This window comes from Metarhizium brunneum, chromosome 7 (genome assembly GCF_013426205.1).
Source record: "Metarhizium brunneum chromosome 7, complete sequence".
In the NCBI taxonomy this organism is placed as follows: domain Eukaryota; kingdom Fungi; phylum Ascomycota; class Sordariomycetes; order Hypocreales; family Clavicipitaceae; genus Metarhizium; species Metarhizium brunneum.
In genome coordinates, this window is record NC_089428.1 from 1,434,389 (window position 1) to 1,461,116 (window position 26,728).

Consider the following 26,728-nt stretch of genomic DNA (forward strand, 5'->3'; position numbering starts at 1 on the left):
ACTGAACAGAATTAGCATGTAACCATATCTGTTGAACTTCAATGGTACAAATAATATTACATATACATAGAGGAACATGACAATACCGATGATTATTCGATTCCATCTTCGTGTCAGCACGGCCAAGATCTTCTGCTTTACCAGTTATTTTGATCCAAGACGACCCGTGCTGAGTAATAAATAGCCGGTATGTACTAAGATCTCACGGTCCCTGCAAGAGAAGGGGAATTTGGAATCGTCTAGTCACTCTCTTCGCCTGAGTCGTGTGTGTTCTTCCAGTTTTACACAATTCTTTTCGTCCTTGAACCTTTCTTAGCATTCTTGACCGATCTTTTGTCAACCTGGTCTTGGATTCTGTTGCGCTCTGCTGCACCTTTAACCTGAAGTTCCTTTTCTTTCTCCTTGAACTCGTCGCTCTCTGGGTCCATTCCTATGAGGCTCTCTAGTAGCTTGATTTCATCTGCCCAGACTTGCTTGTCTTCAACTGTCTTTCCGTCTGGGCCCTTCTTATCGATGGGTGTCTCCAGGATCATGGGCATATTGCAAAAGTTATCGCAATTCATGACGCCGTGGAACGCGCGGAGGCCTAGAAAGCCAGTTCCGATATTCGCATGCAGGTCTCGATTGGAATTAAGGGGGGCTTTGCTATCATTCACTAGCAAAGGATATTAGTTTACTACGAGGCGGGAAACGTAAGATGGTTTATCTTGCGTAAAATGTTTTCGGCGGTATTGAAGGGTAGGCAATACTTACAGTGGAACGCCTTGAGGTATCTATATCCAACAGTCTTGTCGAATGCCTCCATGGTCTTTTTAAATGCATCTGGGGTCCGCAGGTCGTACCCAGCTGCGAATGCATGGCAGGTATCTATGCAGACGCCTACTCGATCCTTCTGGTCTACCAACGCAATAATGTCCCTCAAGTCTTCCCAGGTTGAGCCAATCACATTGCCCGCACCGGCCATATTCTCTAGGACTGTAATCACTGATTGAGTCGCCTTGTGTGAACGGTTCAATTGTGCAGCAATCCGGCCAATTGCCGCTGGTCGGGCCTCTCCTCCAGTTGAGCCTGGATGGAAATTGTACAATTTGATCCCGAGTTGTTCACATCTCTCGAGATCGTCAACGAAGCTTTTGTAGGCTTGTGCGGCCTTGGACTCGTCCGCTTGCGCCAGATTGACGAGATACGACCCATGGGGTAGGGCATGCTCTGCGGTGCTGTAATTGTGCTCTTTGCAGTTGCTAGTGAAGAGATCACGGGCCTCTGTAGGAATTGGAGGATTGTCCCATTTGCGTTGAGACTTGAGAAAGAGAGCGAATGAGTTGGCTCCAATCTGGACGGCGTTGGAAACAGCATTTTGGACCCCTATGCGAAAGGATAACGACATGTGATTAGTTCTAAACGGGGTGAATCTAGTAAATATTCCGTAGAAGACGTGAAAGGGGCTGGATTCCATCCCAATTCGTCCCAACTCTATCCACAACTCACCTCCAGCGGCACTAACATGAGCGCCTATGTACATGGCCTTGGTCAGTGAGGACATGGTTGTCCTGTCTGCCAACTTCATTGCGCTTTCTTCCGCCTTTGCGTTTGTCTTGGGCCTTTTTTGTTGCTTTTTACTCTGTGTGCTACCTTCTCTTTCGGTTACGGAGTCTAACTTTCGCTTGCCGGTGATTTTCGTTGCCACTTTCGTGACGGCGCTTTTCGACTTCTTGATGGTTTTGGGAGCCGCCCCGTCAGAGTCCTCGTTGTAGCTTACCACCTGCCGCTTCCTAGGGGATGCTCGAGGCATTTTGGTAGATACGTAGCTTGATTCAGATGGGATGTCGTCGATTGGGATGTTGTTTCGAGGTTTGACGAGAGCAGACTTCTTCGCTGACCCCATTGCCTTCACGCGACCCAACGCCGAAGTTGTCAACGCGAAGTCACGTGCGTGACACCAGCTCTGCAATTCACCCACAAACGAGTACCCGTTAACAACTAAGTGGGTTATTTAGAGCAGTCACTGTAATCTTGAGGTCAGTTTTCATGGTGTCACAAGCAAATGTAATCGTTTTTTCTTTTCTTTTTCTTTTTTCGAGAATACACTATTTTCATCGTGAGTTTACCGGGACAATTCTGCCTTGCATGTTATCGAACACCGTCTTGAAGCCTCTATTAGAGTAACCAGTAGTGATTATTGATCTAGTTACAAACAAGTTCGCCCCCAGCCAACAGAGTGTCATAGCGTTCGCAACCCTTTACGACAGAATGCGCAATTCAGGAACCGTATTCAAATTTGAGAATTTGTCCTTGTAAGCGTCATAGAGCCGTTCAACTTCTTCCACATACAATTCATGGTATTTGTCAATAACTTCTTGAGAGGGGTGCTCTTCGGTTGGCTCGTTGATCTCAATGGGCCGCCCGACCACAATGTTGACGGCCCGTCGGTAAGGCATCAAACCGACATCATAATTGAGAAGTCCACGGCCATGAAGAGCCGGGATCGTAAATTTGAATACTTTCAAAAGGATCATTTGGATCTTGTGGACCATGGGATGCGTTTTCGGACTCAGTTGATCATATAAGTCATTCTCACCGAAACCAATCACCGGCACAAGGTCTGCTCCCGATCTCAGGGCCATCTTGACAAAGCCTTTGCGCCCTTTGAGAATCAGGCGAAGCGTTCCGGGTTCGGCTTGTAGAGATTCACGAGCGCCTCCAATAACAATTGTGACCGCCCGCCCCTGCCCATCGTTGCTAGCTCCCCCTTTAGACAGGGTATTTCGAATAGATTCTTTCGAAACAGATCGAATTCCCATAGCCAAGATCCAGTCGCGGTAGAATGGAAGGCGAAAATTAGAATCAAGTGTTAGCAAACTGTTGGTAATACCAGGGAACTTCTCTGAGAATCCCAATGCGTTGGTAGCAAAGGCACACCAGGCGCCATGGGAAATGATCCCATGTGGATGATATCCAAAAATGTACTTCCTGTTGGGAGGCAAGTCAAATGTCTTATGAAGAGCGGCTGGAAAGTATCCCGCAAATAGCTTCCAAAGCGGCAACGATCGAAGCCATTCGGATCTGTAAGAAAGTTTGCCGTCCATCGCTGCGTTAGAAAACGACAGGTGAACAAGGTAAGGGACGAGGATGGGCCAGGTCAGAGGGTTCGCGCAGCTGAACCAGAAACAGGACACCAGCACGACAATAGACATAGAGTGGAAAAGGACTGCTGCTGTCTGCATACGACGTTTAAAGGGCACACGAAGGGGGGCGAAGCGAATGCCTCCAGCTCTCCAAGCCTCCCTCTCGTGAGCGTCTCGGTGCATCCCACTAAAGAGGGTAGGATAAGGCAAGTAATCCCCGTTGGTAATCTTTTTATCCTCCCCGAGCTTGTCGGTTTGAAGAGCTGCAGAGTATGACTTGCCGTTTTCCTCCGCCACAACACTGGGATTCGATGATTCAGATTGGTCAATCAGTTTGCCATCATGTGCCAGGTCCTGTCCAGCCTCGCGATTACAGGTTAGTTTAAATATTAGAAAACGATCGACGTAGAGGGGAAACCATGGGTGTTCCTTACGGTCTGGACTGTCGTGTCTGAATCTTCAAGTTCAAGTGGTGGAAAGTCCTGCTTATCATGCGGATTTGACTCCACGACAACTTTTTCGTTCGTTTGACTGCCCACTGCATCAAATATCCGTTAGTAAGCATATTATTTCTCTGTCTATCCAGTTTCTATGACATCGAGACAGCCCCAAGTCCTCTAGACTCCAGAGGCAAGCTCCCCTTCAACAGCAGCAATTGAACTGTTCGGCACGACGAGACGATGTCAAAGTTGACTTACTCCCTGATGAAAGGGTAGCCTGCAGGTTATCAACGGAAGACATTGTTTTCCCTCCCCGTCTAAATTCCAATGCAGTTCACCGGTCTTCGTAGTAGGAAGAAGAAAATCTCGCCAGCCCGTCTAGTTGCTATGCGTCTGAAATGGCGCCTTTGGCCACGGTGGACGCAGGAAGGCGGCGCAACGAAAGGGCGTCCACCCCCTCGAAAAACTGAGATAAGAGTTATCAGAGGTCGCCACCGATCGACGACTTTGGATTTGGTAGACGGTACAGATCGCTTGCCTCGTAGCTGCGGGTGGACAAATAGATTTCGGAACTTCTTACCGTGCTCATAAGCTCAGGTCTCATATGTTTAACCCAATGACGTACGAGACACAATGACTCGGCACGTGAAATATCCCAGCACAACCGCTTTCTCCATTAGGCCCACAGAAGTACCTGCACAACCCTGGACAGCCCGTCGCAGTGGCCCAACGGTTTAACGACAGGGCCACACTGCTCATTACACAACACAGCCACGAAGGCGTTCATTCACAACCAATTTGATCCGAAGCATTTGGCCAGAAAGGGGGAGGGAGGAGGCTCTGAACTACTGCGTCATAAATGAGCCAAAGTACAGTATACGAGAATCACCCTTGCCATATAAGTACAATTCCCAGACCAAAGAGTCTCCCAAACCTATAATGTAACATCCGAATGCCGCCTTTTGGTCACAATAGTTAGTCATCCCATGCCTGTTCCATAATCCGGGAAAAAATCAAAACGCTAAACTATGAGCAATTCAAGTGAGGTGCCTGTCTTACAGAACCCAGCTTGCTCATATTTTCCATCGGCCCTATTTAAGATCACATAAAGGTTGAAGAAAGATCCAGATAAGAACAAGTTGCTAACCCTCACGTAGTCGAAGCACCTTCACGAGTGTCAAGTTGTTTCCTCAGGCTAGCCACCTCCTGGTCAAGTGAAACAACCTTGTCTGAAAGAGACTTGATCTTGTCCTCTAGCAGACGGATATATTCCCAAACGCTAGGGTCGCTTTGCGCAAACATATTGCCACTATCGCCGGAAGGTTGAGCACCGCTCGGCGTCCGACCGTGAGAATATGTGCCTGAATTTGGTGCCACAAAACCTGGATGTGACAATCCTGGTAGTTTGGGCCTTGCCTGACCGCTGCTGTGTGGTGACTGCAGGTCCGATGGCGGCCTGCCAACTTGCTGCTGTTGATATTGTTGGGTCATAGTAGGGGACCGTTGTCTCGCCAAGTTCGCAGAGTCGTGACTTGGAAGCCCGGGGCTAAGAGGCTTCGGGCTCTCCGTCATACCCGCCTGTGAGTACATTCCCGAGCCTCCAGGGCCGCCGGGAATAGAGGAAACGCTAGTGTTTGCCGTATGGCTGCTCGCCATGCTGTCGGGAACACTGGTGGAGCTAATCGTGCCAGCCTGACTTAGATTCACATTCGGTGGATAGAGGCCGCTCGCTGACGGTCGAGGACCTGCTGGAGGATATGTACGAGAGTGTGCGCCATAGTTGTCACCAGACGAGTGTTGTACACCCATGCTCGGAAGACTTTGTCGTCTGAGCTCTTCGTCTTCCACACTATCATAGGCCACTCCTGACATAGTTGAGTCATCTCCTTCGCCTATGGTCCCGTCCAATTCATCACCGTCAGCAAAGCTGCCCATGCTAGCTCGTCGACCCGCACAACCTCCTGCTCCTTTGCTATGTCGTGCCAGAGCATCTCCACGCGCAAATTTCCGGTCACACTTTGGACAAATATGTGGTTTCTCTCCTGTATGGAGTTTTCCATGTCGTTTCAAATCATGAAGCCGGCGAAATCGCATTTGACACTCCGTACAGAGATATGGCTTTTCTTGGCTATGAGTCAAGAGATGGCTCTTGAGATTATGATGGCGTGTAAACTCAGTACTGCAATACGGACACTTGTGTTTTTTGCCACCAGATGATGTGGGTGAGCTCTGAATCTGGCTCGGCATTGGGAAGCTCATGCCTCGATTGAGTGGTTCAGAGAGGTTTGCGGCAGTTTGTAAAGGCCCAGGATACGACATTGAACCAGACTGTGGTCTCTCGTCTGGTGACATAAGTTGGTGACCTTGGACTTGATCATTTTTCTTGGAATCCAAGTCCATCGGGGCGGGGCTCTCAGCAACAGGGGCGGACGGTACATTGTTTGAATTCGCGTTCGCATTTGCAGGAGGACTACCTTCGTCACGATCATGGTCATCCATACGAGCAGCATTCCCGGTAGCCATGGAGAGCTCGGTCGTTGCTTTTGTTGCAGGCTCCATGTTTGCGGTCGGAGCAAGCTGAATGGTGTCAGAAGGACGGCTCATCGCTTGAGCGACACCAGACATTAGGGACTCAAGTACTGAACGAGCCGGGTCAGGGCTAATGGAAGAACTGTGAGCCTGCTCCTCGACCCTTCGTCGACGCTCGTCTTCGAGAGCCGCAGCGCCTGTGAGAGGCTCGGCAGGTCGAATGGTCGTCGCAAGAGATAGTCGGGCGACCTTGGAGGGCGAGCCAGGTGGTTTGGAAAGCTGCGCGGCACGAGATCGCGGTGACACGGACTCGGATTCGCGTTGTCGTTTAGTTAGTCTCACGATGTCGTCGGATGGGGCTGTAGTAGCAGAGACGGAATTCTGATGGCCGGGTGGCGGGCCTTCTGTTGCAAGACTGGCGACGTTTGATGCCATAGATATCCTGAATTAACGTATCTAACGAATTGAAGAAATAGGTTCGACCATGCGAGATGATGCCTACTGTTAAAATTATGGACAGTTCAGATCATCGAAGCATGTTGAGGCTGCCGTTATCCAGGTGTGGCTGAAGAACGTGGCGAGAGCTGGACCTTTTTTTGTTTTTTTTTTCGTTGTTTTTTCTTCGTCCTGATTAAGACGGTCGAGAACGACGAGCGGTGGCAAAATCGCGAAGAGTAGGAATTGCGGCCTAAAAGAATTCAAACTCAGGGGACGGCGGTCTCGAAACAATTTCCGGGTCATTTACTGGCTGACGGAAAATGTCGCGTGGAGTGAAGGTCGAGATGTGTAAGATGTGATGAGAGCAAGAGAAGTGAGAGACCTCCAGAGAAGGTTGTTCATGTCAACGCCTCCTGGGGCCTCTGGGGCTGGGGGCGCAGTAGGTACCTAGGTAGGTAAAGTACCTAGGTAGTCGGCCAGGCAAACCCAGTCAACTGTCAGAGTGCAGGCGTCAGGCGAGTGCCAGTGCCAGATCAAGCAAGGCCGGGGTGGGCTGGCAAGCTGGGTAGGCAGGCACGAGTTGCAAAGGCGCAAATGTTGGCGTCTGGCTCCACGGCTCCACGGCCAGGTGCCAGTTTAAGTTGGGTCAATACATGTACCTTCAACGTGCTCAGCCAAGGCCAAAATTCCAGCCAAAACGGGCGCTTCAGAACAACTGGAAGGTAACAGAGAGAGACACAAGGATCTGAATCAGGGTAACATGTTGGCGAGAGCAGGAGCGAGCGAGGCGATGTGCTGCGCTTGCAATTGAAGAGGCCGGAACATTCACCGAGCGGGCAACCGAGAAGACCCAAGAAGAGTGGCGCGGTCAGCGAACAGAGGGCCGGGGAAAAAAAAACAAGGCCTAGAGTTCAGTGTTGAGCTGCAATTTGTGGGGACGATGACCAGCCACAAGAAGCTCCAAAACCAGCTTGATGATGATGATACATGCATCATGGGCAAGACTGACCAAGGCTGTGTCCCAGCCATCGACACTCGGTACTTAAACAAGAATTTAAGACAATTCCGACTGGTCATCATATTTCTTCGTCTTATGCGGTTTTCTGTGTCTTTTAAGCCCATCGCATCTCTCCCAGACCCGAAAACTGGCTGACCATTCAATCCTTGGCCGTCGGGTGTAATGGCTTTCAACTGCTGCTCGTTGGAACTGAATTCTGCAGTGGTCGGCAGCCTGGGTTACTTGTGTCAATTCTAGGGATAGGCAGAGTCGGGCTATTATCTTTGTCTTGTCGTCACAAAAACCTCACCACTTCCGAATCCTTCGTCCCGCTTACTGGTCCTAGATTTTCTGCATTGCTTTGGTAGTTTTTACAGGACATTTCCGCCGCCGGGGGCTCCATAACTAATACCTAAGTACTATTGATTCCTTCCTTGCATCGCCATTCCGGCGTTGTGGAGCAATCATGTCCTACGGTCAGCAAGACGTTGTTCAGTGCTAAGAGCGATTTTGCCGTACGATCGACCTGCCGTGCAAAAATCTCCCACCACCTTGATATCCCACAAGAAACACGAGCAAACAGGTTTCGCCGAGGACGAAACCTTGGTGTGGTCAAACTGGTCAAACACGTTGTCTGTTGCCACCTTTCCAGCTAGCGCGACTTTATGTATGTATGTACATTCTCGGTGCCAGAATACTCCGTACGCACATCGGGATTACGTCAGTACGTGTAACTACCTTACCTTCCTCTACTCCGTAGATACCTAAGGTACTTAAGTATGCACTTGTATATGTACTTGGTCCACCGGACATTCCATCACTTGATGTCTCTCAGTTCATCTACTGCGGTGTCTACTATCTCACTCGTCCACCTATTTTTCAATCATACCCTGCGGCAATAACCTCTAATTTTCCCCGAAGCTCGTGCTTCAGTGGCTCAGTTTAAGGATAAAGGTTTTCTTTTCTTCTTGTCCCAAACTGGCGTATGTCGACCCTTCATCCTGTGGCACTAATTCGACCATGTGAACGCGGCATTTGGTCTGCTGAACTAAATCCCAACTTCTATCACCGATGTTGCCCTGCCTGTTGTCTTCGTGATCATGTCTGGTTCCTGTCCGCGACGCTGGCAGGGATTTCTCGCCAGCCAGTATAATGGTTTCCGTGCAGGGCGTCAATCCTCTTGTCCAGCCACGCCTCTCGTGCTGTTTCCTGGGCTGTGCTTGCTCATTGTGGGCCGACACTGGCTTATTCTGGTACTCCGTACTAGTCGATACTACTAGTAGTACTACTTCTAAGTACTTGGAGCTTAAGTAGGGGCCAGCTCATCTGAATGCCGCGTGGTCGGTTTACCCGTCAGTCGACTGCTACCCCCAGAACATAGGCCCCGTTCGGTCCTCCGTTGTATATAAATGATCGACGCAATAACTACCTACCTACTGATGGAGTATGCCTAATGTTCTCGTGGCAGTGAATATCGCCAACGTCCAATGGACAGAGCAAAAGAGTCCCGGGCGCATGTTATGCATCGAGGCTTTTCGACTCGGACACCTGCTCTGCTGGTCTCATGTTCAACCATGCCCTGCAGTGCCATCAGCCAAGAGACGGTTGTCGAAGACAGCCGGTGCCATTCGAAGTCCAGATATTTTTAAGGCGTTTCCGTTGACTGGTTTACAAACCACTAAACCAACTCGAGTTGAAGTCACAACGCCACGTGGGGGGCAACAAATCACGCGCTGCTGCTAAGCACCAGGTATGGTGCATTTTTTTTGTATACAGAAATTGATACTATTCTGCAATATTTATATTATAGCGGCGGCAGAGTTGCTGCGTGTGCGGCTTAAACGACTTCTGCTCTGTCTACATCCGTACTCCAGGCCCTGCTTCTAAGGACTATTTGTCTATGGCTTGTGGGCGACAACCTCGGGACGTTCGTTTACATCAGGCAATCAGACTGCCTTTCTCGGGTGAGACGGGGAGCCACATCTGAGCCACGTCGAGACGTCATCCCGACCCTGTGCCCCGTTTCTTCTGTGTACATGACACCTAGGATAGTGATGGTAATGTTCTGCATGGAGCGCTGAGGATGAACCTGCTAAAGTGTCTGTGTCATTATCCGGTCCCGCTGGACAGGCAATCCTTAGGTCACTACTTAGTAGGTAACGTCAGTTAGTAGTATCTAGGTCCCCGGTGCTATCGACGACACACATTGCCTACTCCCAGGAGACCATGTGCCTCTGATTTCCAGTCAGATCGCCATTCCCGTGACCGTCGCTGGACGTGTGCAGTGTCCACCACGCAAATGCTTATGTGAAATCAGCTTAGGCACGCACTGTTTTGGGAGTCTTGAGCATATCATCACAACATGCATCATGCCTTTGTCAGCGTGATTATAGTACGTTGGCTGTTCACCATCCCACTTCGCTTTGTTAGTCATGTCACATGTAAGAAACATCCTGACTCCACGATCTGGCCCATCGTCAATAAGTATAGGGCATTCAAATTCGATGGCTTGCTTTCTCTTACTTGGCATTCGTCCGCAGGACTGGTAACATCAATTGAAACCAATTTTTGCTGCTTAGCTTGTGGGGTTAAGGCCACCAGCAACTTGTATACACTCAGTTTACTGATTTTGCATTCCACGAATCAGTATAGCTACGGGATCCCTCGCATGTTCATCACGGGCTACACCGGTAGAGATGGCTCCAAACATCGGGAGCCTACGCCACGACAATCGTGTTGCTGGTTCCGTGGAATTGTGCAGCTCGACGAATTGGTGCTGTCCCATCTAGTGCCCGTGGCCGAATGCGACATCTTAGCAACAGGTGTTGTTATCATCCAAGTCTGACTTCGAGCAGATAACCGGCGTGATGAAATACCTCAGCCACGGGCTAGATAAGGGTGCAGGGTAGGTTGCTCTACTGCTTGATCTGCAGGAGATAGCTTAGCATGGGCTCGTCGCAAGCGTGTGCCCGGTGCCGTTCTTGTTTTTGGCTGTTTCAGCTTATTTAGGATCCTAAGACCGTTAGATGTGCACAGTTGTTAACTAGATGTAAGGTTTGTGATAGCTTGGCGTATCGTGTGGTCATAGCGTCCATGTTGTTATTCTGCTGGGGTCGACGAACCATCGACATCGGGAAGCATGTTGGGGCCAATATGGTGCGCGTAGTGTCGACGACTACAGCGCCCCGAGCCCAAGGCCACACAGATATCAATTGATACCAGACATACATCAATGTATCCATAGTAAAAGCCCGCTCAACAGGGAAAACTATTGTTGCACCCGCTAAAACTTGATTGGCGACATGTCGCACGGAATCCTCCATCTCGTGTCTGCCATGCCTCCGATGAGTGCCAGCTATGTCGAAGGAACATCAAAAAATGTTAATGTATGAACGGCACTCTTCAATAATGCGCAGCCGGCGAATTGTGTCGTGCAAGGTAACGGATTTCCTGTGGTATTGCGTTTATGCGACGCAATTTTGCGTTTGCGGATTAGCCTTGCCCGTGCTCTGATTTGCACTATGAAGAGCCTGCTAGGATTCACGATCAGGAACAAGCCTACAACATTCAGGCGGCTATAAGTCAACCGTTACGCATCGCATTAACTTAAATATGATGCATCATGCCACTCAATGCATAACTACTCTGATATGTCAGAGGATAGCCAAGTACATTTTGTTGTAACTGGCAGTTGTTGTCCCAACATGGGGAACTGGGTCAATGTCTTTACTCGGAGGCCTGCCCCTTTTTACGAAGATCGTCCCGGCGTTGGCAAATTGGGGCACGGCCACTGCAGTGGCGGAGCAAGAGAACCAAGCAATGCCTAATGTAAAGTGGATTGCTCCGTAACGACGGAGAATGCTTGATACGAAAAGAACCGAATTTGGCAACGATGTCAAGGTCAAGATGTGGTCAAGTCTCGTCTTGTCATCTCCGTAAACAAGGCATGAGGCTCAATGCAGGGTACAAGAGCATTCTAAGTAAGCTATTCATGTAGTCGTACGCAAGGACAAGAACTCATGGGTTGCAGGCGCTGGGACTTGATGAAGGGGTCCAAGACGGCTGGGAGCGAGGATCTGTGTTGACGTCAAGACGATCTGAATGGGAGTACATGGGCACTGGGCGGATACTATTTGTCGGATCATGTGCTATTGCGGGAAGGGGAGATTTGCAACATCAACTAGTACTATTACTATGCTTTTAGCTAATTTGGAGGTATTAGTTATCGCACGAATACCCTCTTGATATTTTAGACTGAATTACACCTTAATATTTATTTAATAACTTCTTTAATGTTATCTCCCGGATAAGTAGGGTTGATAGATTCAGCTACTGTATAACTAATATTAGCGTGTCAGGCGTAGGATCCGTCAAAGCATTGGATGAGGATCTTGTAATTTGTTACTCCATACTAGAATTATGTATTATGTTGTCTTGTATTCATTTAACCCCCTCCTGTCTATTGTAGGACCTATTATGGGATGGGTAGTAGTACTAGCCTATCCCGACTAGGTCGTAAACATTTTTTTTTAAATCCATTCAGAGCGAGATTTTATTACCTGGACCAGGATACCATGTCCGACATCCCCCCCTTTACGGTACTACCCAGTTTTACTTGGCGAACAAAGAGTGTATGGACGGCAGAGATTCTCAAGAAGGCTAGCTCCAGGTACCCGTGCGCCAGAGTCAGGCACAGCCTCTGGCCTGTTGCGTCAATGTGACTAGGCACTTCAGTGTCTTGCCACCAATAAACGCGTTTTCTCCTGAGCCACTCGGCCAATATGTATGTACTGTACTGTATGTATGTATGTACTATTGACTCCGTACGATACGGAGTAAGGAACTTCAGATGCCAAGGCAACCAACCATGTAACGTGCGTCCATTGTAGATTGCTAATACCGCTTGACTGTGCAAGTATGCAAGAGTCACCTCCATAGCAGAAGACGGAGATTTTGGAAGATTGCCCTAGTCCTCGACGAGGTATCTGTTGGCACACCGCAAAAATGCAGATTACGTGCTTTCCCTTCATTTTTCATGAGAAACAAAGCACAGCAGCGCCTATGCCGCGGCCATTTCTCCAATCTCTTCAGATGCTCACGAGCTTGCGGTCCAGGGGCAAGGGGCCAATCGGGCTTTATTACATAAGTATTTACTAGTATTAGGTCGGTAGCAATTCATCCACTTCAAGAACGCCACCACAAGCTCGCGAGCGCCTCAAGCAGTACGAAACAGACCCCTGCCAAAAAGCGTCTTCATCCATATCCTCCAGCTTTGCCGTGAACTCTAATGTATAATAGCAGCTACTCGCAAGCAGGCAGGGGCTATAGGGCTAGTAAGAGGAGTCTATGTATGATAAAGTAGGAAAGTGGAATGTTGTCTACTAGAGTACATGTACCTCTACGGAGTGCTCGTTTTTCTAACAGAGTGTCCAATCATCTGATGTCTCTCTATAGGAGATTAGCGACTTCACTATTTTTTTTTATTAACAACACGTTCCTCACCTAAACACGACATATTGATATTACTAGTGGATTACCGGCCCAATACCGTGCACACACTGTCCAGAATACAGTGAGTAATATCACTGCCCGTTCGCAGGTGGTTGATAATTCAGGGCTGGGATGCCTAGTACGGAGGACATACCCCCCTTGTGAGGTCACGGGCGATAACTACTTAAGTACCTAAGTAGGTACCTAGGTACATAGGGTTCAGTTGTAGTTTGTGCATACGTGCCTCATTTTAGTTCATGAAAAGCAGCAGGAACCAGGCACTCCGTTCGATGGATGGAGTACCTTGATACATTTCACGCTCGTGCGTAGTACTGCGTTGCTGGCAGTACCGTGTGCATGCCAGACTTGTACTTTGACCTGGACTGGCACGTAACTAAACGTGGTGGCGTGCCAGGAGTTCAGGTCATAACGCGCGTGGTGCCACTTCCCATGCCCTTCCCATCTAGGGTTACAATGCCAGGGAACAGCAAGTGTAATTTCCCAGTCGAGGGACTCTCATTTTGTATTAGTGGGCGTCCAATTAGTCTGGTTCGTGGGGTAAGCCCCATGGCCCCGATGCACCTAGTCCTGGCTGAGGTGATTTTCATCGTCCGAACCGTTTCGCTCCCTGTCTCCTCCCTCCCTTTTCCTTTTGCTTTCCGCTTCACCGGCCGTCGCCTTCGATTGAATTGCGTTGGATCCCTTTCCAACAGAGAGTCTCGGCTCTCTACCACACTCCTTTATTCCTGGTCCATCGCTTCATCACGCTCGTTTCATCCAACTTCAAACTATCACGAGTCTCAATACTTCACAAAAGTGAGAGACCCCCAGGTGGGTTGTTTACATCTGCGCCGGCTTGGCCGCGGCATTCAGTCAGTCCAACTGCCAATGCTGTTGGGCTGTTGATTTCCCCAAATCACATATTCGAACCTATCAGTAAATACTGACTAGAGATTACTTGAAGAGGATATTAACTGATCATCTTCAACGATACCTGCAATGAGGAACCTAGTACACGTCGCCATTGCGGCCACCTTGGCAATTGAAGTCGCTGCGAATTCTCACCAGCACCTCCATCACCACGCCAAGAAAGATGTTGCCTCCAAGGTTGAACGACGTGCAGCCGATGGAATCGTTTGGGTCCCCGCAACCGAGACTGTGTACATACTTGGCGGGGAGAAAATTTCAATGGAAGAAGCATTGGCTGGTTTGAACAACGGCGATTTTGTCATTGCTGGCGAATCCACGCCCATCTTCACCCCTCCCCTCGCCCAACCCCCTAAGCCTACGACTACCACCAGCCTTCAGGACCTTGGTGCACAATTTTTGGAGAAATCAAGCAGTGCTGCATCCCTGCCGAACCCTACGACTACTTCGCAACCACCACCTCCTAAGAGCACTCAGGCTCCCAAACCAAGTCCTTCACCCAGCACCCCCCCAAGCGGAGGTATCGGCCTGGATTCCAAGTTCCCCAGCGGTCAAATAGACTGCTCCAAGTTCCCCTCTGACTACGGCGCCGTTCCATTGGACTATCTGAAAATGGGTGGATGGTCTGGCATACAGTTTTGCCCTGACTACTCAATGGGCAAATCCAAAAGTATCAACAACATCGTCACTGGCATCCATAACGACGAGTGCACTAAGGGGGCAATGTGCTCTTATGCGTGTCCGCCTGGCTACCAGAAGAGCCAGTGGCCTGAGGCGCAAGGCGAGACTGGGCAATCCATTGGTGGCCTTTACTGCAACGAAGGTGGAAAACTTGAGTTGACTCGTAAAAGCAACCCCGTTCTTTGCGAACCTGGTGCTGGCGGCGTTTCTATCATTAACGAATTGGACGAAGTTGTCTCTACCTGCCGAACCGACTACCCTGGCACTGAAAGCATGACTTTTCCCGCCGAGGCCATGCCTGGTAAGTCGGTTGTATTGACTAATCCTGACTCATCGACATACTTCTTCTGGAAGAACCTGCCCACCACAGCTCAGTACTACGTCAACAACAAGGGCCTTGCTGCAAAGGATGCCTGTCTCTGGAACTGTCCCTGCGACGAGAACAAGTCCCAGGAAAAGAAAACCTGCGGTAACTGGGCGCCTATTAACATTGGCGTTGGCCAGGCTAATGACACCAACACATACATTTCTATTTTCCAGAACGCACCGACGAGCAGCGCGAAACTGAATTTCAATATCAAAATTACTATTGATGGCAACACCAAGTGCGCTTATGAGAATGGAAATTTTATTGGGGAAGGCAATGGGAATGGTTGCACTGTACGTATTACTCGCAAGCATTATATGCTTACAGGCCCCGTAAAGCTAACAACTCATTTTGCAGGTTACAAAGAGCGAGAGTGCCAAGGCAGTCATCCGATACTACTCGTAATTTTCGATGCCAAATGTCTGGGTTTCATACATTTTTTGGATCTTCGTCTGCACATACTTTTCATCAAAGCGCCAATGAAAGCAGGGGATGTTAAGACAGCCCTGTCTAAAGGATCTGGCTCTGGCTGAGACCTACATTCATCGAGGATCCGTGGTAATATTGCGATGGCTTAGTTAGTCCATCAGGGATAAAAGCAGTAGGCTCAGCATGCGAATACTCGTCGGAAGCCTTGGTCTCTTCTCAACTTATGCCTGGTCACCCTTGTTTATTGATGGAATCCTCAGGTATTACTTTTTTTAAATGACGCATTTATTTAGTAGTTTTCAATGCAGTTAAGTTCGTCTTGCGTATGTAGGCGTGTAACAGCCATTTTGTGCAATGCCGTATTTATGGATACATTGTGTTACTCGGCAGTAATGTGAAGTAGTCCATTCAGGAAAGCACCTGTCCGGCAGGCATGTATCAACCGGACGGAACTAGGCCGAGCTTATAGTACACCTTACATAACCAATTTAAGTTTAGGAAAGTATAGTGTTCCAAGATGTTCACTTAGACAAGCAAATAAAAACAGCTGGACGGCCGAAGTACTTGTGCACATGTATGATGCGCACAGCTGGCATGGTAGACAAGCAGTCTTTAATTTGAATACCTTAGTTAGGCTTCTATCAATAGGGTATACCTAGGTAGGTTGGTATATATCTATTCGGTACATTGATTCGGAACATCCGCAGCCTTCCCCCAAGTTCCAATGGAAGTGACACCATCGAAGATGTCTACAGCTTGTTCGGTAGTACCCAAATACCTAGGTAAGCAGCTGGCATATACTATTTCGTAACAGCCCCCATGAATGCTCTCCCTATCGAATGAGTTTCACCATGATAATGATCAGCGTTCCATAACCTTCATTGAGCATATCATTTAGACCTGGTAACTTGAGCGTAGCGGCTGACGGGCTTTATCCTGGCGATGCATCTGATTCAGGTGTCCATCATGCAATAATGATGATGATTTGAGCAACCGTCTTTGTGGTCCCTCCCAGATGGCTTCTCGACCTCAGTCTTCGTTGTAGGGCTAGGGATATGTCGTATGAAGGTTGAAAGGGGGTTCTTCAACATGGTTTCCTAGCCAGCAAACCTCCTCTGTACCTAAGTAATGATACTTATTTGTCGACTGATATACACAAAGCTAAGTCTGCGAATGCTTTTATTGAAGTAATTGCCTAAGCCGTTGTGTGTCGCGCGGGCCATGGGTGTTAGACACTCACATTTCCATCGGCGTTCCTACAGCTGCTTCTCTGGCTCGGCGTAGTTCGTCATTTCGTTCTTCATTCTCTTCCTTTAGCCTCTCCTCAACCTCTTGCCTGATAGCACCAAGATCAGGAGGAATAGTTTGCATTTGCACGCTGGGTGCAGCTTGTACAAAACGAAGTTGCTCCGAAATGTGCTGCACAATCTCTTGCAGGCGCTTTTGGGGGTTGCGATTCTGTCGTGGCTCGCCCAATATCTGCTCGAGAGTAGGGAAGAGTGTGTCCTGCCTGAACTGTTCGCGCCAAGGGGTATGCTGGGGAAGGACTGGGCTGATATTGTCTTGACACCCGACTGCGATACTAGTTTCGTAGGTCCAGGCACGAGCGACATTCCGAGGTGTGTAGCCTCCTCCGCCGAAAAGAATAAGAGGAAGTCCAACTTTCTTGCAAAACTCGACGCAAGCGCCGTGGCCTTGGACCTGGAGATTAAAACGGCCAAGCCTGTCACCGGCAAGAGAATCAGCGCCACATTGCAGCGCAATGGCGCTGGGACGGAACTTTTCAACAATTTTGCCAATGATAGAATTAAAAAGCATGTCGTACTGTTCATCAGTGATGCCGTCGTTGAGTGGTACATTTACAGCGTGATGAGCCCCTGGATTATGCTCGTTTTTGGGACCGTTGTCATCTAGAGCACCGGTACCTGGGAAGAAGTTGTGTGGATCATACTTGTGAAATGATGCAGTCATGACACGATCAGTAGAGAAGAAGGCCTCCTCGACGCCGTCACCATGATGAACATCGATATCTATGTAGAGAACCCGTGGGTAGAAGCGCAGAAGCTCTAGGATTGCAATAACAATGTCGTTGATATAGCAGAATCCAGATGCCTCTGCTTTTTTTGCGTGATGGAGGCCGCCGCCCCAGGCTATGGCAATATCTGACTGTTTGGATGTAATCTTTCTGGCTGCGTCAAGAGCGCCACCAGCTGACAGAGAGCAGTAGTCGTACAAGCCATCAAACAGTGGACAGTCGGAGCCACCGAGATTGAACTTGAGATCAGGGTTCTGGTTTTCCAAGTCCCGGGGAACTGGTTCCGGCAAGACAGTGCCAAGAAAGTCAAGGTAGTCGGTGGAATGAAAGGAAGCCAACTCTTCGTATGTGGCAGCGCGAGAAATATAGTTGTCCATGGCAAAAGACATGCCGTATGAATATATCAGACTTTTCGATAAGGTAAGGCGCCACGGTTTCATCGGGTGCGTCATGCCAAAGTGATGCTTTTCCATATCCGGATTGCAATGAAATGATACGTTGTATCCTTTTGGGCGAGTTATTGCGGATTCTTCAGCAAGGCGCTTGCATTTATTGTAGAATTTGGCATTATCCATCTCGCTAGCAAGACCCAACGGGGCGTTGCTGTACTCCTCAACGATGACATCGTCGCTATCAATATCTTGCTTATGGGGCAAGTAGTTCGGTTTGGGCACACGAAAGCGGTAAGGATTGATATCCATGGTGAGTACTTAGTATGCTGGCTTCCTTTAAAACGACTGCTAGGAGCAATTCATTCCACTGCGACAGGTTGGAAAAAGCCGTCTGTAAATCGAAGGCATTCCCGTGCCGGAAGCCTGTGAGAATGGGCATCCAAGAGCGCCAGATTTTAACTAGTGGCAAAAGAATAAGCGCGCAATTTTTGTGCGTAGGCGAGAGAAGTGAGGATTCTGCTGGGTGATGGGATTGGAGCAGCAGCTGACGACCGTTGAGCACCTACTTAGGTAGGTAGGTGGGTGGTTGGCAGATGGAATTGCTGGGTTCTGATGTTGAACATGTGTGCAGGATGGATGGGAAGATTAGGCCGCTGGGGAGCATCACGCTAGGCTTGTTCAGGCGTAGTTTGTAGTCCAGATGGCTTATTAATACGTCTTGCCCTGTTCTATAGGACAAACTCAAAGATCACTAAAGCAGGACAGGAGAATAAAGAAAGAAAGGACAAGAAAATTTGATCAAAGGGAAAGAAATATAATCAAGTATTAAATACAAGTAAGGAGGGTCCAAGAAGTATGATATCTATGATTTCCGTCACCTACCTGACGTGGTATGTCCTTGTGGTGGAAAGCAGCACCGTCCAAAGATCCAAGGCTGTGGAAGCTGGGCCAATGTGCATGCGCCTATATGTATGTATGTACGTTTGTTGTCAGCCTGGCTTGTGAAGTTCCCGACGTCAACTCCCACACTACATACAACCTTTATCTCTACCTCAACACGCACTCTCGCCAGACATACAGGATCCCTATCGACTCCTCCCTAGAGGCGTCTGCACCTGCGACCGCTGCAAAACGGAAGGGCAGCCTGTGCTACAATCCCCTCCGAAGAGACTTACCACCACGGTTCAGATTGTTGAGGTGAGTCCTAACCATTCATGTTGGCGGCCATGCATTTTGGTCTACACCGTCGCGCACTTTGCATATTTGCCACTCAACACTCCTTCACAAGGATGCAGTTGTACCTCTGTCCGTACTTCTGTTACATCACAGGGGAAAGTTTTCTGTGTTCCTAGACGCACTGCACCCTGCTCCGACTGACGACGTGCGCCTGTATCCGTTGTCTGTCAATCGTCGTCGCCTGCCGCCTGCCGCTTGTCGCTTGTGGCCTGGCTGTCTGGCTGGCCCCGGCAATTTTACTCCGTACTGCGGGCTGGTTGGACCGATGGTCTTTGTTGGCTGGAGCCGGGTCCTGCTTCAGTCTGGTTGGTACATATACTGGCACCGGGTCAGCACCAGCCTGATGCGCAGCACCCGGGCCTCGAGCTCGCTTCTGAGCGGCCCCTGTCTGATCTCCATTGGTCTACATGCAGGCTTCCACAGCTGTACCAGCTGGATTGTCAAATGTTGCTTGGCCGAGATCGTCTAGAACACGACATCCAGAGTGCCCACTCGGGTTCAAAGTTCCTTGCGCCCATGCAACGAGTGAGCACTGTCAGCAAACCCTTCGTTCTTGGCTTCTGCAATCTGGCTCGAGTGGGCAAAAAACTGAGCGAGTCATTTTGACGTTGGGCACTAGCATCACTCGGATCTCTCTGCTTTCTCGCGTACATCCAGGCCCGCGTTTTTTGCAAGGACAAATGTGCCAAAAGAGACGCCACCAGTCGTCATAATGCCGCTGTTTTCATGTACACCCTTTGTTTGCTAAGCCATCTGCCTCTCTCTGGTTAGGCACGATTGAATTGATTTTTTTTTTTGACATCCCCCTCCCCCCATCTTACTTCTCTCAACTCTTGTATTTACTTATTTCAACTTGCGCCCACGACGTCACAATCTGCAGGATTTTTTGCCGGTTGTGGATGTGGCTGGTGTGCGGTGTGCAGAGACTCTTTGTGTTTCCCTTCTTCTTCCTGAACTAATCCCACCGATTTTCTTTCGTCTGTCGTTGTTTTTGCTTGCTTTTAGCGTTAGGTGTCTGGGTCTTAACATCATGCCCAGAGACGATCTCTCTATTGATTTTGTCAAGAGGATGCCTCAAGCAGAACCTCTTGACCCAGGGTTGATCTTGGACGACTGGATCAACCGCGTCCAGAACCTTCCCGAAGAAATTCGCTTCATGCACGAAGAGATAACCGACAAAGATCGCCAATACAACGAATGCATCCGCATGATAGAAGACCGTGATGGAAAGATACAAAAATGGATCAAGTCCAACGGCAGCCACGAGCCTAATCCAAAGGAAGAGTTGCTACGTGCTCAGATTCGTGACAATTTCGCAAAGGCGGACAGGCTTGCTCAAGACAAGATCGCGTTGACACAGAAGCTTCAATTGACCATGGACAAGCATCTACGGAGTATTGATATCCAAATCAAACTCTTGTACGACCGCGCCGAACCAGGCTTTACTGATCCCGATGAAGTACCATCCCTACTACGTGCCAGCGCTGCAAACCATACTGCGCCGTCAATCCGAGCCATCAACCCTTCCGCGAGTCTTACCGATACCGCCCCCCCGGCTGCGACAATAACCACAACTCATAGTAATCCTGCAACTACCAGACTTCCTGCGCATCCTCATATTCGACTTGCCCAGCCTCAACAAAATGGACCGCAACACTCTGCTTCTGCCCCAGCTACGCCTGCAGCTAGCATGATCCTCAACAGACAACGCGAAAGCTCGGCAGGCCCGTCGATGAAGCGTGGTCCGCGAGCAAATGCAGGTCCAGGCAACGCACCTACCACATCCAGCGGCCTGGCTAGGCATTCCTCGCTTGGTCCCGGGACGCCAAAGAATGCATCTGCTTCAGGCGCTGGAGGCGTCGTGCGGGCTGGCAGTGCTGGCCCTCGATCTACCTCTGTCAAGGCGGGCTCCACCGCTGGCAGCCGCCGGGGCACGCCGACTGCGGTATCACGAAAGAAACCACCCAACAAATCCTACTTATCACGTGTAAAGAAAGCTTCGGCGCGAAACTCGCCAGCTTCCACTGCAGACAGCGATTTGTCCGAAGCAGAAAGCCTGAGTGGCGAAGAAGAAGAAGAAGCAGGTGATGGTCGACGAAGGGGCACGCCCACAGCTGATGGCAAGGATGCCGAGGGGGATGATCCGGTTGGAGATGCAGACGATGATGAGGAGGAGGGCGGCGATGACAAGAAGTATTGCCTATGCCATAACGTAAGCTATGGCGACATGGTCGCTTGTGACAACGACAATTGCCCTTATGAGTGGTTCCATTGGTCTTGTGTTGGGTTAAAGAGCGAACCTAATGGTACTTGGTACTGTCCGGTTTGTGCTGAAAAGTTTCAGCGCAAAGCAAAATAAGCTCCGCCGGTCATCCAGACTGGATAGACTGGTATGGAGTGTATTACTAGCAGCATGACGAAATTTATCATGAATGGTTTAATGTTTCTTTTATGACACATGAGGGAACTCGATTTGGCGTTTAGGAAGTCAGGAAAAGTGTGCATATACCCCCCAATCTTTTACAATTTTTTTTTTTCATTTTTCGCCCCCAGTCTCTGAGATCTTCAGAATCAAATCAAACTACCGACCTGGTTTCATGACAATCTTAGGCAGAAGAGAAACTATTGGGACTTGGGTGATATTGTGCCGGTTGCACGCGAGGGTATTTGTTATTCCACTGGTGCCAGCATACAGCGAACAACCCCGCGTCTGACCCCATCTGCCTCTTCCCTTATTCTGGTGACTATTGTGCCACCTTTTTGAATCTTGTCTACGAAATCGTCTAGGGAGCCACCTACTCCAAAGTACAATCTTTTAGCGGCCACCCATGCTGACGCTTGCGATCCAAAAACAACTTTTTCCCGTTCTAATATAGCCAGCACTGCTTCCGTGAACGCCTGAAGAGCAAACGGCGAATATATTGTTTCAGCGCCCAGTAGTATAGAAACGGGAGATAGCTCCGGCAAAGCGCCAGCTAAGTGAGTCGAAGTGGAATAGAGTAACTGGATAAACTCGGCTGACCACCCGCCCGATAGAAACAAAAGATTCATACCATGCGTGCAGAGATATGTTTCAAACCCTTCGAGGATCGATGGAGTTAATTCAAGCTCACCCTCTAGCGAGAAGGCGTCCTGAAGCTCGGTGAGACTCTGCCGGTGGTATAGCGCCCATGTGAGGATGAAGTTTGGCAACGTGACGAGATGGAGTACAGATGGATTGTAGTCGGCGAGGAAAAAGCTGCACTGTTGATTTGATGATGATGACTGTAAGGACATGGCCCATTGGAACATGGCTAAGGAAGGGAGACTAGTCCCACAGCCGAGCTATGGAATATGACTGGGTCAGCAACTGTTGAGCGTAGACTTGCTTTCTTGTAAGATATAGCCTTCCTTTATTTGAAGTAGAGTAGGAAAATCATTTGGCGAAGTTGCGGCTATATCAAACAAGAAGAGAACGAGTACATACCTCAATGATGCGAACGGATGAATTTAAATAGGATGCCAGATGACTCTGGGCCGCTAGGGCCTTGACCAGGTCAACACTGCTCTCCCAGCTTTTGAAACCACCTTCATAAACACCAGTCTTGACATCTCGGTCGCCTAAGCCTTCACCCAAGTGTGCTATGCCATCTTCCTCTTCAGCCATGAGTTGTACTCTGACGTCCCATAGCTCTCTTCGAGGAAGCTGTATGGTTTCACCACTGTCAAGCGTTATGTCCAGCATGCTGTACGCAATCTTGGATGGCATACGGAATAGCATCGTTTTTAGGTCATGTTCTATTGGTGGAAGCTGTGGTTTACCTTGAATGGGGAATGCGCTGGCTTTTCCTGCAGGCTGCGGATGCTGATGCTGAAAATGTTCCCTTGCGCTGTCATTTGTCGTGTTTGCATCTATGTCGTCTCCTGAGAACTCGAATGAAAAAGACATTGTCAATGTCGAATTTGGTAGCAAGCCCGCCGATGGTGGGTTCTTTGTCTCTCCTTTTGCTCCGTTTTCGCAATGCCTGCTTCGGCAAGGACATGAACTATTTTATGTTTGATTGGGAGATGGTTGTCAAGATTTGCACATGTTCTCACCTGATGTGGGGCTGAGCTCATCGACTAGGTCGGGTTTCTCACAGGGGCGAGAAACTCGCTGAACTGCCAACTTGCCTCGCATTTGCTTCTTTGTAGCCGCAACCTTCCGTTCTATATACTACCGTGAATTTCATTTGCGAAGATACCTTTCTCCTCTACAATCAGTTGAATCAAGTTACGGATAGGCCAGGCCCATTGCTCGTGATTCATAGCATTTTGATCACACCTTCTCGACGAATTTGACCCCGTTCGGAACGGTCTTGGTCTAAGAATATTCGCCAAAACTCTAATTACGAATCCAATCGTAAAGAATCACAATTCCAGGCATCAATATTTCAGATCGCGTATTCTGTAGCCGTCATGCATTCATCTATTGCTAGACGGGCTACCGCGTCAATACAAAACAGTCTGCGCCAAACAAAGACCGCTCTTCTCCCACCAATTCCTTTGTACAGGCGACTTTTGCGAGCACACAGGAAGCACCTACCGGCTGAGATGCGTGTATTAGGTGATGAGTATATCAAAGCCGAGTTCAGACTACATCGAAAGGTCGACAACCCAGCTCATCTGGTAAGTTAAGTACCCTGACAATCCGAATACAGTGCTAGCACCACTCTTCTCAAAGCGGAGCCGGTGGTCTCCAGCTTTGGTTTGTCGGTGGTTAACATGGCAGTAGATTGGATTTCTCACCGAATGGCAAGCGTATGCCCAAAAAATCGAGGGCGATTCTTGGGTTGGTGAGAAAATTGATGAAGGGAAGCTTCAAAAGATGAGCGGTGAGTCCAACTTGAAAGTGCGGTGGAATCACGTTTTACCTTTTTATTTGAGTCTAGCGTTGGATGGCAAAGATATGTTCCAGGGACTTATTTTTACGCTGACTATGCTTTAAATTATAGATGAGCAAATCCATCAACTATACGAATTAATGCAGGCGATACAGAATCATGGCAACGGCAGCTCATCGGAGGCATGATTTGTAGAGGAAGAGAGAGGAGGAAGCCATCCATAGCAGTGTCCTATATTGTACTATATATCGCCGTAAACGAATAATGGGAGAATGCTTGGCAAGAGGAAATCATAATAAATGCATCCAATAACTCTCGTCTATGCTGCTGTAGAACCTTGAGTCTATCTCTGTAGTGCCTCCTCGATCCATGTTGCGCATATTGCACTTACCTTCTTAGCATAGTTTTTATTCGTGTATACATGATCCAAGAACATAATTGCCTCCTTCTTCTGTCCATGGAGCACGCTTGCCGGGTGGATAGCTACCACGTGTTTACCGTGAACAGTAATGTAGCTTGCATCAGGGGCTAGCATCGCTGTCTTCAAAGCGTATCCTCGAAGAAAGCATCGTAACACTGCCTTAGCCCTCTCGGGGTTTGGCGGCGTAAATGGCTGAGGATCAGGCAAAGGAGGCTCGCTCAATAGTCTCTCCTTTAGGCAAATACCCCGTAGTTGTCTCCGAATGTTCAAAGCCTGCTTTATGTTCCGCATGTTGATCTTCTTCTGCTTACACCATTCAAACCTGTTGACACTTTCAGAACAGTATCGTTGCATAGTTGTTAAGTAAGTAATTAAGTCGCCCTCGCGTCGCTGCACCTCCTTTCGAAAACCCTCAATCTCTTCCTGGGCTTCCTCCGACTGCACCTGTAGGAAGATGTCTTCTCCTGAGGTAATACAAGATATAATATCAATAACTTCGAGTACACAGTCGAACTCCGGTTCCCCAGCTGCAAGAAGTACCGCACCCAGGGAGGGTGGAATCGGCAAGCGCGCCATTTTCTCTCCGGCTGAAGTAATGGATCCATCGTCACTTAAGGCACCAAGATAGTGTAAATTTAGGAGTGCTTTTTCAAGTGCCTCGGATTCGGGAGCATCCATCAACGGAAAAGCAAGTACGTCTTGAACGCCACGCGCCTTCATCGTTAAAACAGCACCAAGCACATCGTTTCGCAATATCTCCGGAAGATCAGACTCTTGGAGTGTATCAAACGCCCTTTCTGTGTATAATCTGAAGCATTTCCCTGAAGCCTCACGCCCGGCTCGACCAGTACGCTGAAGAGCAGAGGATTTGGAGATAGGTTTAGCCAGCAGTGATTCCATGCCTAGTCTTGGCCGGTATTGCTTGATCTTAGCCTTTCCACCGTCAACAACGTATCGAACTCCAGGGACGGTGACTGAAGTTTCCGCAATGTTAGTGGCGAGGACAATCTTTCTCGTAAATTTGGTTTGAGCCGGAAGAAATGCCTCTCGTTGACCGTCGATGGATAACTGGCCATAGAGAGGGAAGACCTTCACTCTGGGAACATTTGAAGCTAAGGTAGTCGCATATTCCTCAATCAACTTCTGGGCGGATTCAATTTCTTCTTGGCCAGTCAGAAACGCTAGAACATCCCCCGGCAAAGGCTCCTCCATGTGAATTTTAAATATTCTCTTCACAAGCGAATCTTGAATGTCCGCCACTGGCTGAGGTTCGTGGGTGACCTCTACAGGGAACTGGCGACCTTTGATGCGAAGAACCTTGACTAATCTAGCGTCGGAATATATTGATGAATCGTTGAAGAATGACTGGATGGCATCCACATCTGCAGTGGCGCTCATGATGACAACTTTTAGAGGAAGACCGCCTCTCATTTTCTGGTCAGAAGAAAGAATCTGTTTCAAAAAGCCCACCAAGAGGTCCACATCTAGACTTCTCTCATGAATTTCGTCAACAATAATGGCGTTATACCGTCTTAGATAAGGATCCCTGAGAAGCTCTTGTAGGAGAGTTCCTTCTGTGAGAAACTTGATCTTCGTACCCTTCGGAACTTGATGGTCGAATCGAACAGAGTAACCAACAACGCCCTCTTTTCTTCCTTTCACAAGAGGAGTTCCTGCTTCTTGAGACACTCTGTGAGCCAGAGTAGTTGCAGCTACCCTTCTAGGCTGTGTGATAGCAATACAGCCTCCAACATAAACCTCATCTTCAGGACTTGGAACCCTGACCTTCCGACGTTTGCACCAAGACTCTCGGTAGAGGAACTGTGGAACCTGTGTGCTTTTACCTGAACCAGTTTCGCCGACCAAAATGAGCACTTCATTCTTGGGACCAAGCAGGGCCTCCTGAATCTGATGACGATATTGCCATATAGGTAACTCTTGACGAGTCTTTAGTAAAGCCGCATCTTCGATTCCCCGCGTTGCAATCGATTTCGTCTCGTGATCTTTTTTTGGTATTTCTGTGGAAGGAATGGCCTTGACTTCGTGATCTGCGATAGCCTCGGATGGCATTTCAGGCTTTACAACGGCCTTTTCGGATGACGACGTAAGATAGCCATCTAGAGGTATGATTTTACCTCCAATGCGGAGTGTCTGCGAAGATAACTGAGTCTTTCGGCGCTTGGTAGGGCGCTGTGTGGTGTTTTCGGCGGACATCGTAGGTGTCTGTGGTCGAGTTTTTGGGTGGCGTAGTCTTGTTGATGTGACAGGAGCTGGTGTGACCTGACCTTTTTTTCTAGAAGCACATAAATAAACTATGGCCTGGCAGCTTCGATCTTCGTGCTGAGTACCCCACTACTTA

General features: G+C 48.9%; 8 protein-coding genes across 8 annotated transcripts; 2 read left to right on the forward strand and 6 right to left on the reverse strand.

The window, feature by feature from the left end:
- Positions 1-281: 281 nt before the first annotated feature.
- On the reverse strand, positions 282-1,792 carry APN1 (Apurinic-apyrimidinic endonuclease 1; the record flags this gene model as incomplete). The annotated part of the gene is made up of 3 exons (XM_014688390.1): positions 282-655; positions 754-1,365; positions 1,489-1,792. The coding sequence occupies 3 exons, from the start codon at positions 1,790-1,792 to the stop codon at positions 282-284; spliced, it is 1,290 nt and encodes a 429-aa protein (XP_014543876.1).
- Positions 1,793-2,240: 448 nt separating this feature from the next.
- Positions 2,241-3,866, reverse strand: DGAT2A (Diacylglycerol O-acyltransferase 2A; the record flags this gene model as incomplete). The annotated part of the gene is made up of 3 exons (XM_066131794.1): positions 2,241-3,488; positions 3,560-3,663; positions 3,824-3,866. The coding sequence occupies 3 exons, from the start codon at positions 3,864-3,866 to the stop codon at positions 2,241-2,243; spliced, it is 1,395 nt and encodes a 464-aa protein (XP_065987854.1).
- An 848-nt stretch (positions 3,867-4,714) lies between these two features.
- Positions 4,715-6,529, reverse strand: ZFP92 (Zinc finger protein 92; the record flags this gene model as incomplete). The annotated part of the gene is made up of 1 exon (XM_014688388.1): positions 4,715-6,529. The coding sequence occupies one exon, from the start codon at positions 6,527-6,529 to the stop codon at positions 4,715-4,717; it is 1,815 nt and encodes a 604-aa protein (XP_014543874.1).
- A 7,489-nt stretch (positions 6,530-14,018) lies between these two features.
- sun1 (Secreted beta-glucosidase sun1) lies at positions 14,019-15,399 on the forward strand (the record flags this gene model as incomplete). The annotated part of the gene is made up of 2 exons (XM_014688387.1): positions 14,019-15,287; positions 15,352-15,399. The coding sequence occupies 2 exons, from the start codon at positions 14,019-14,021 to the stop codon at positions 15,397-15,399; spliced, it is 1,317 nt and encodes a 438-aa protein (XP_014543873.1).
- A 1,260-nt stretch (positions 15,400-16,659) lies between these two features.
- Positions 16,660-18,159, reverse strand: phd1 (Histone deacetylase phd1; the record flags this gene model as incomplete). The annotated part of the gene is made up of 1 exon (XM_014688386.1): positions 16,660-18,159. The coding sequence occupies one exon, from the start codon at positions 18,157-18,159 to the stop codon at positions 16,660-16,662; it is 1,500 nt and encodes a 499-aa protein (XP_014543872.1).
- A 1,957-nt stretch (positions 18,160-20,116) lies between these two features.
- Ing1 (Inhibitor of growth protein 1) lies at positions 20,117-21,445 on the forward strand (the record flags this gene model as incomplete). Its single annotated transcript, XM_014688385.1, has 1 exon — positions 20,117-21,445. One exon carries the CDS (start codon positions 20,117-20,119, stop codon positions 21,443-21,445), a length of 1,329 nt encoding a protein of 442 aa, XP_014543871.1.
- A 311-nt stretch (positions 21,446-21,756) lies between these two features.
- Positions 21,757-23,014, reverse strand: HPM1 (Histidine protein methyltransferase 1; the record flags this gene model as incomplete). The annotated part of the gene is made up of 2 exons (XM_014688384.1): positions 21,757-22,410; positions 22,553-23,014. 2 exons carry the CDS (start codon positions 23,012-23,014, stop codon positions 21,757-21,759), a joined length of 1,116 nt encoding a protein of 371 aa, XP_014543870.1.
- Positions 23,015-24,291: 1,277 nt separating this feature from the next.
- G6M90_00g109870 (uncharacterized protein) lies at positions 24,292-26,583 on the reverse strand (the record flags this gene model as incomplete). The annotated part of the gene is made up of 1 exon (XM_014688383.1): positions 24,292-26,583. One exon carries the CDS (start codon positions 26,581-26,583, stop codon positions 24,292-24,294), a length of 2,292 nt encoding a protein of 763 aa, XP_014543869.1.
- Positions 26,584-26,728: the final 145 nt, after the last annotated feature.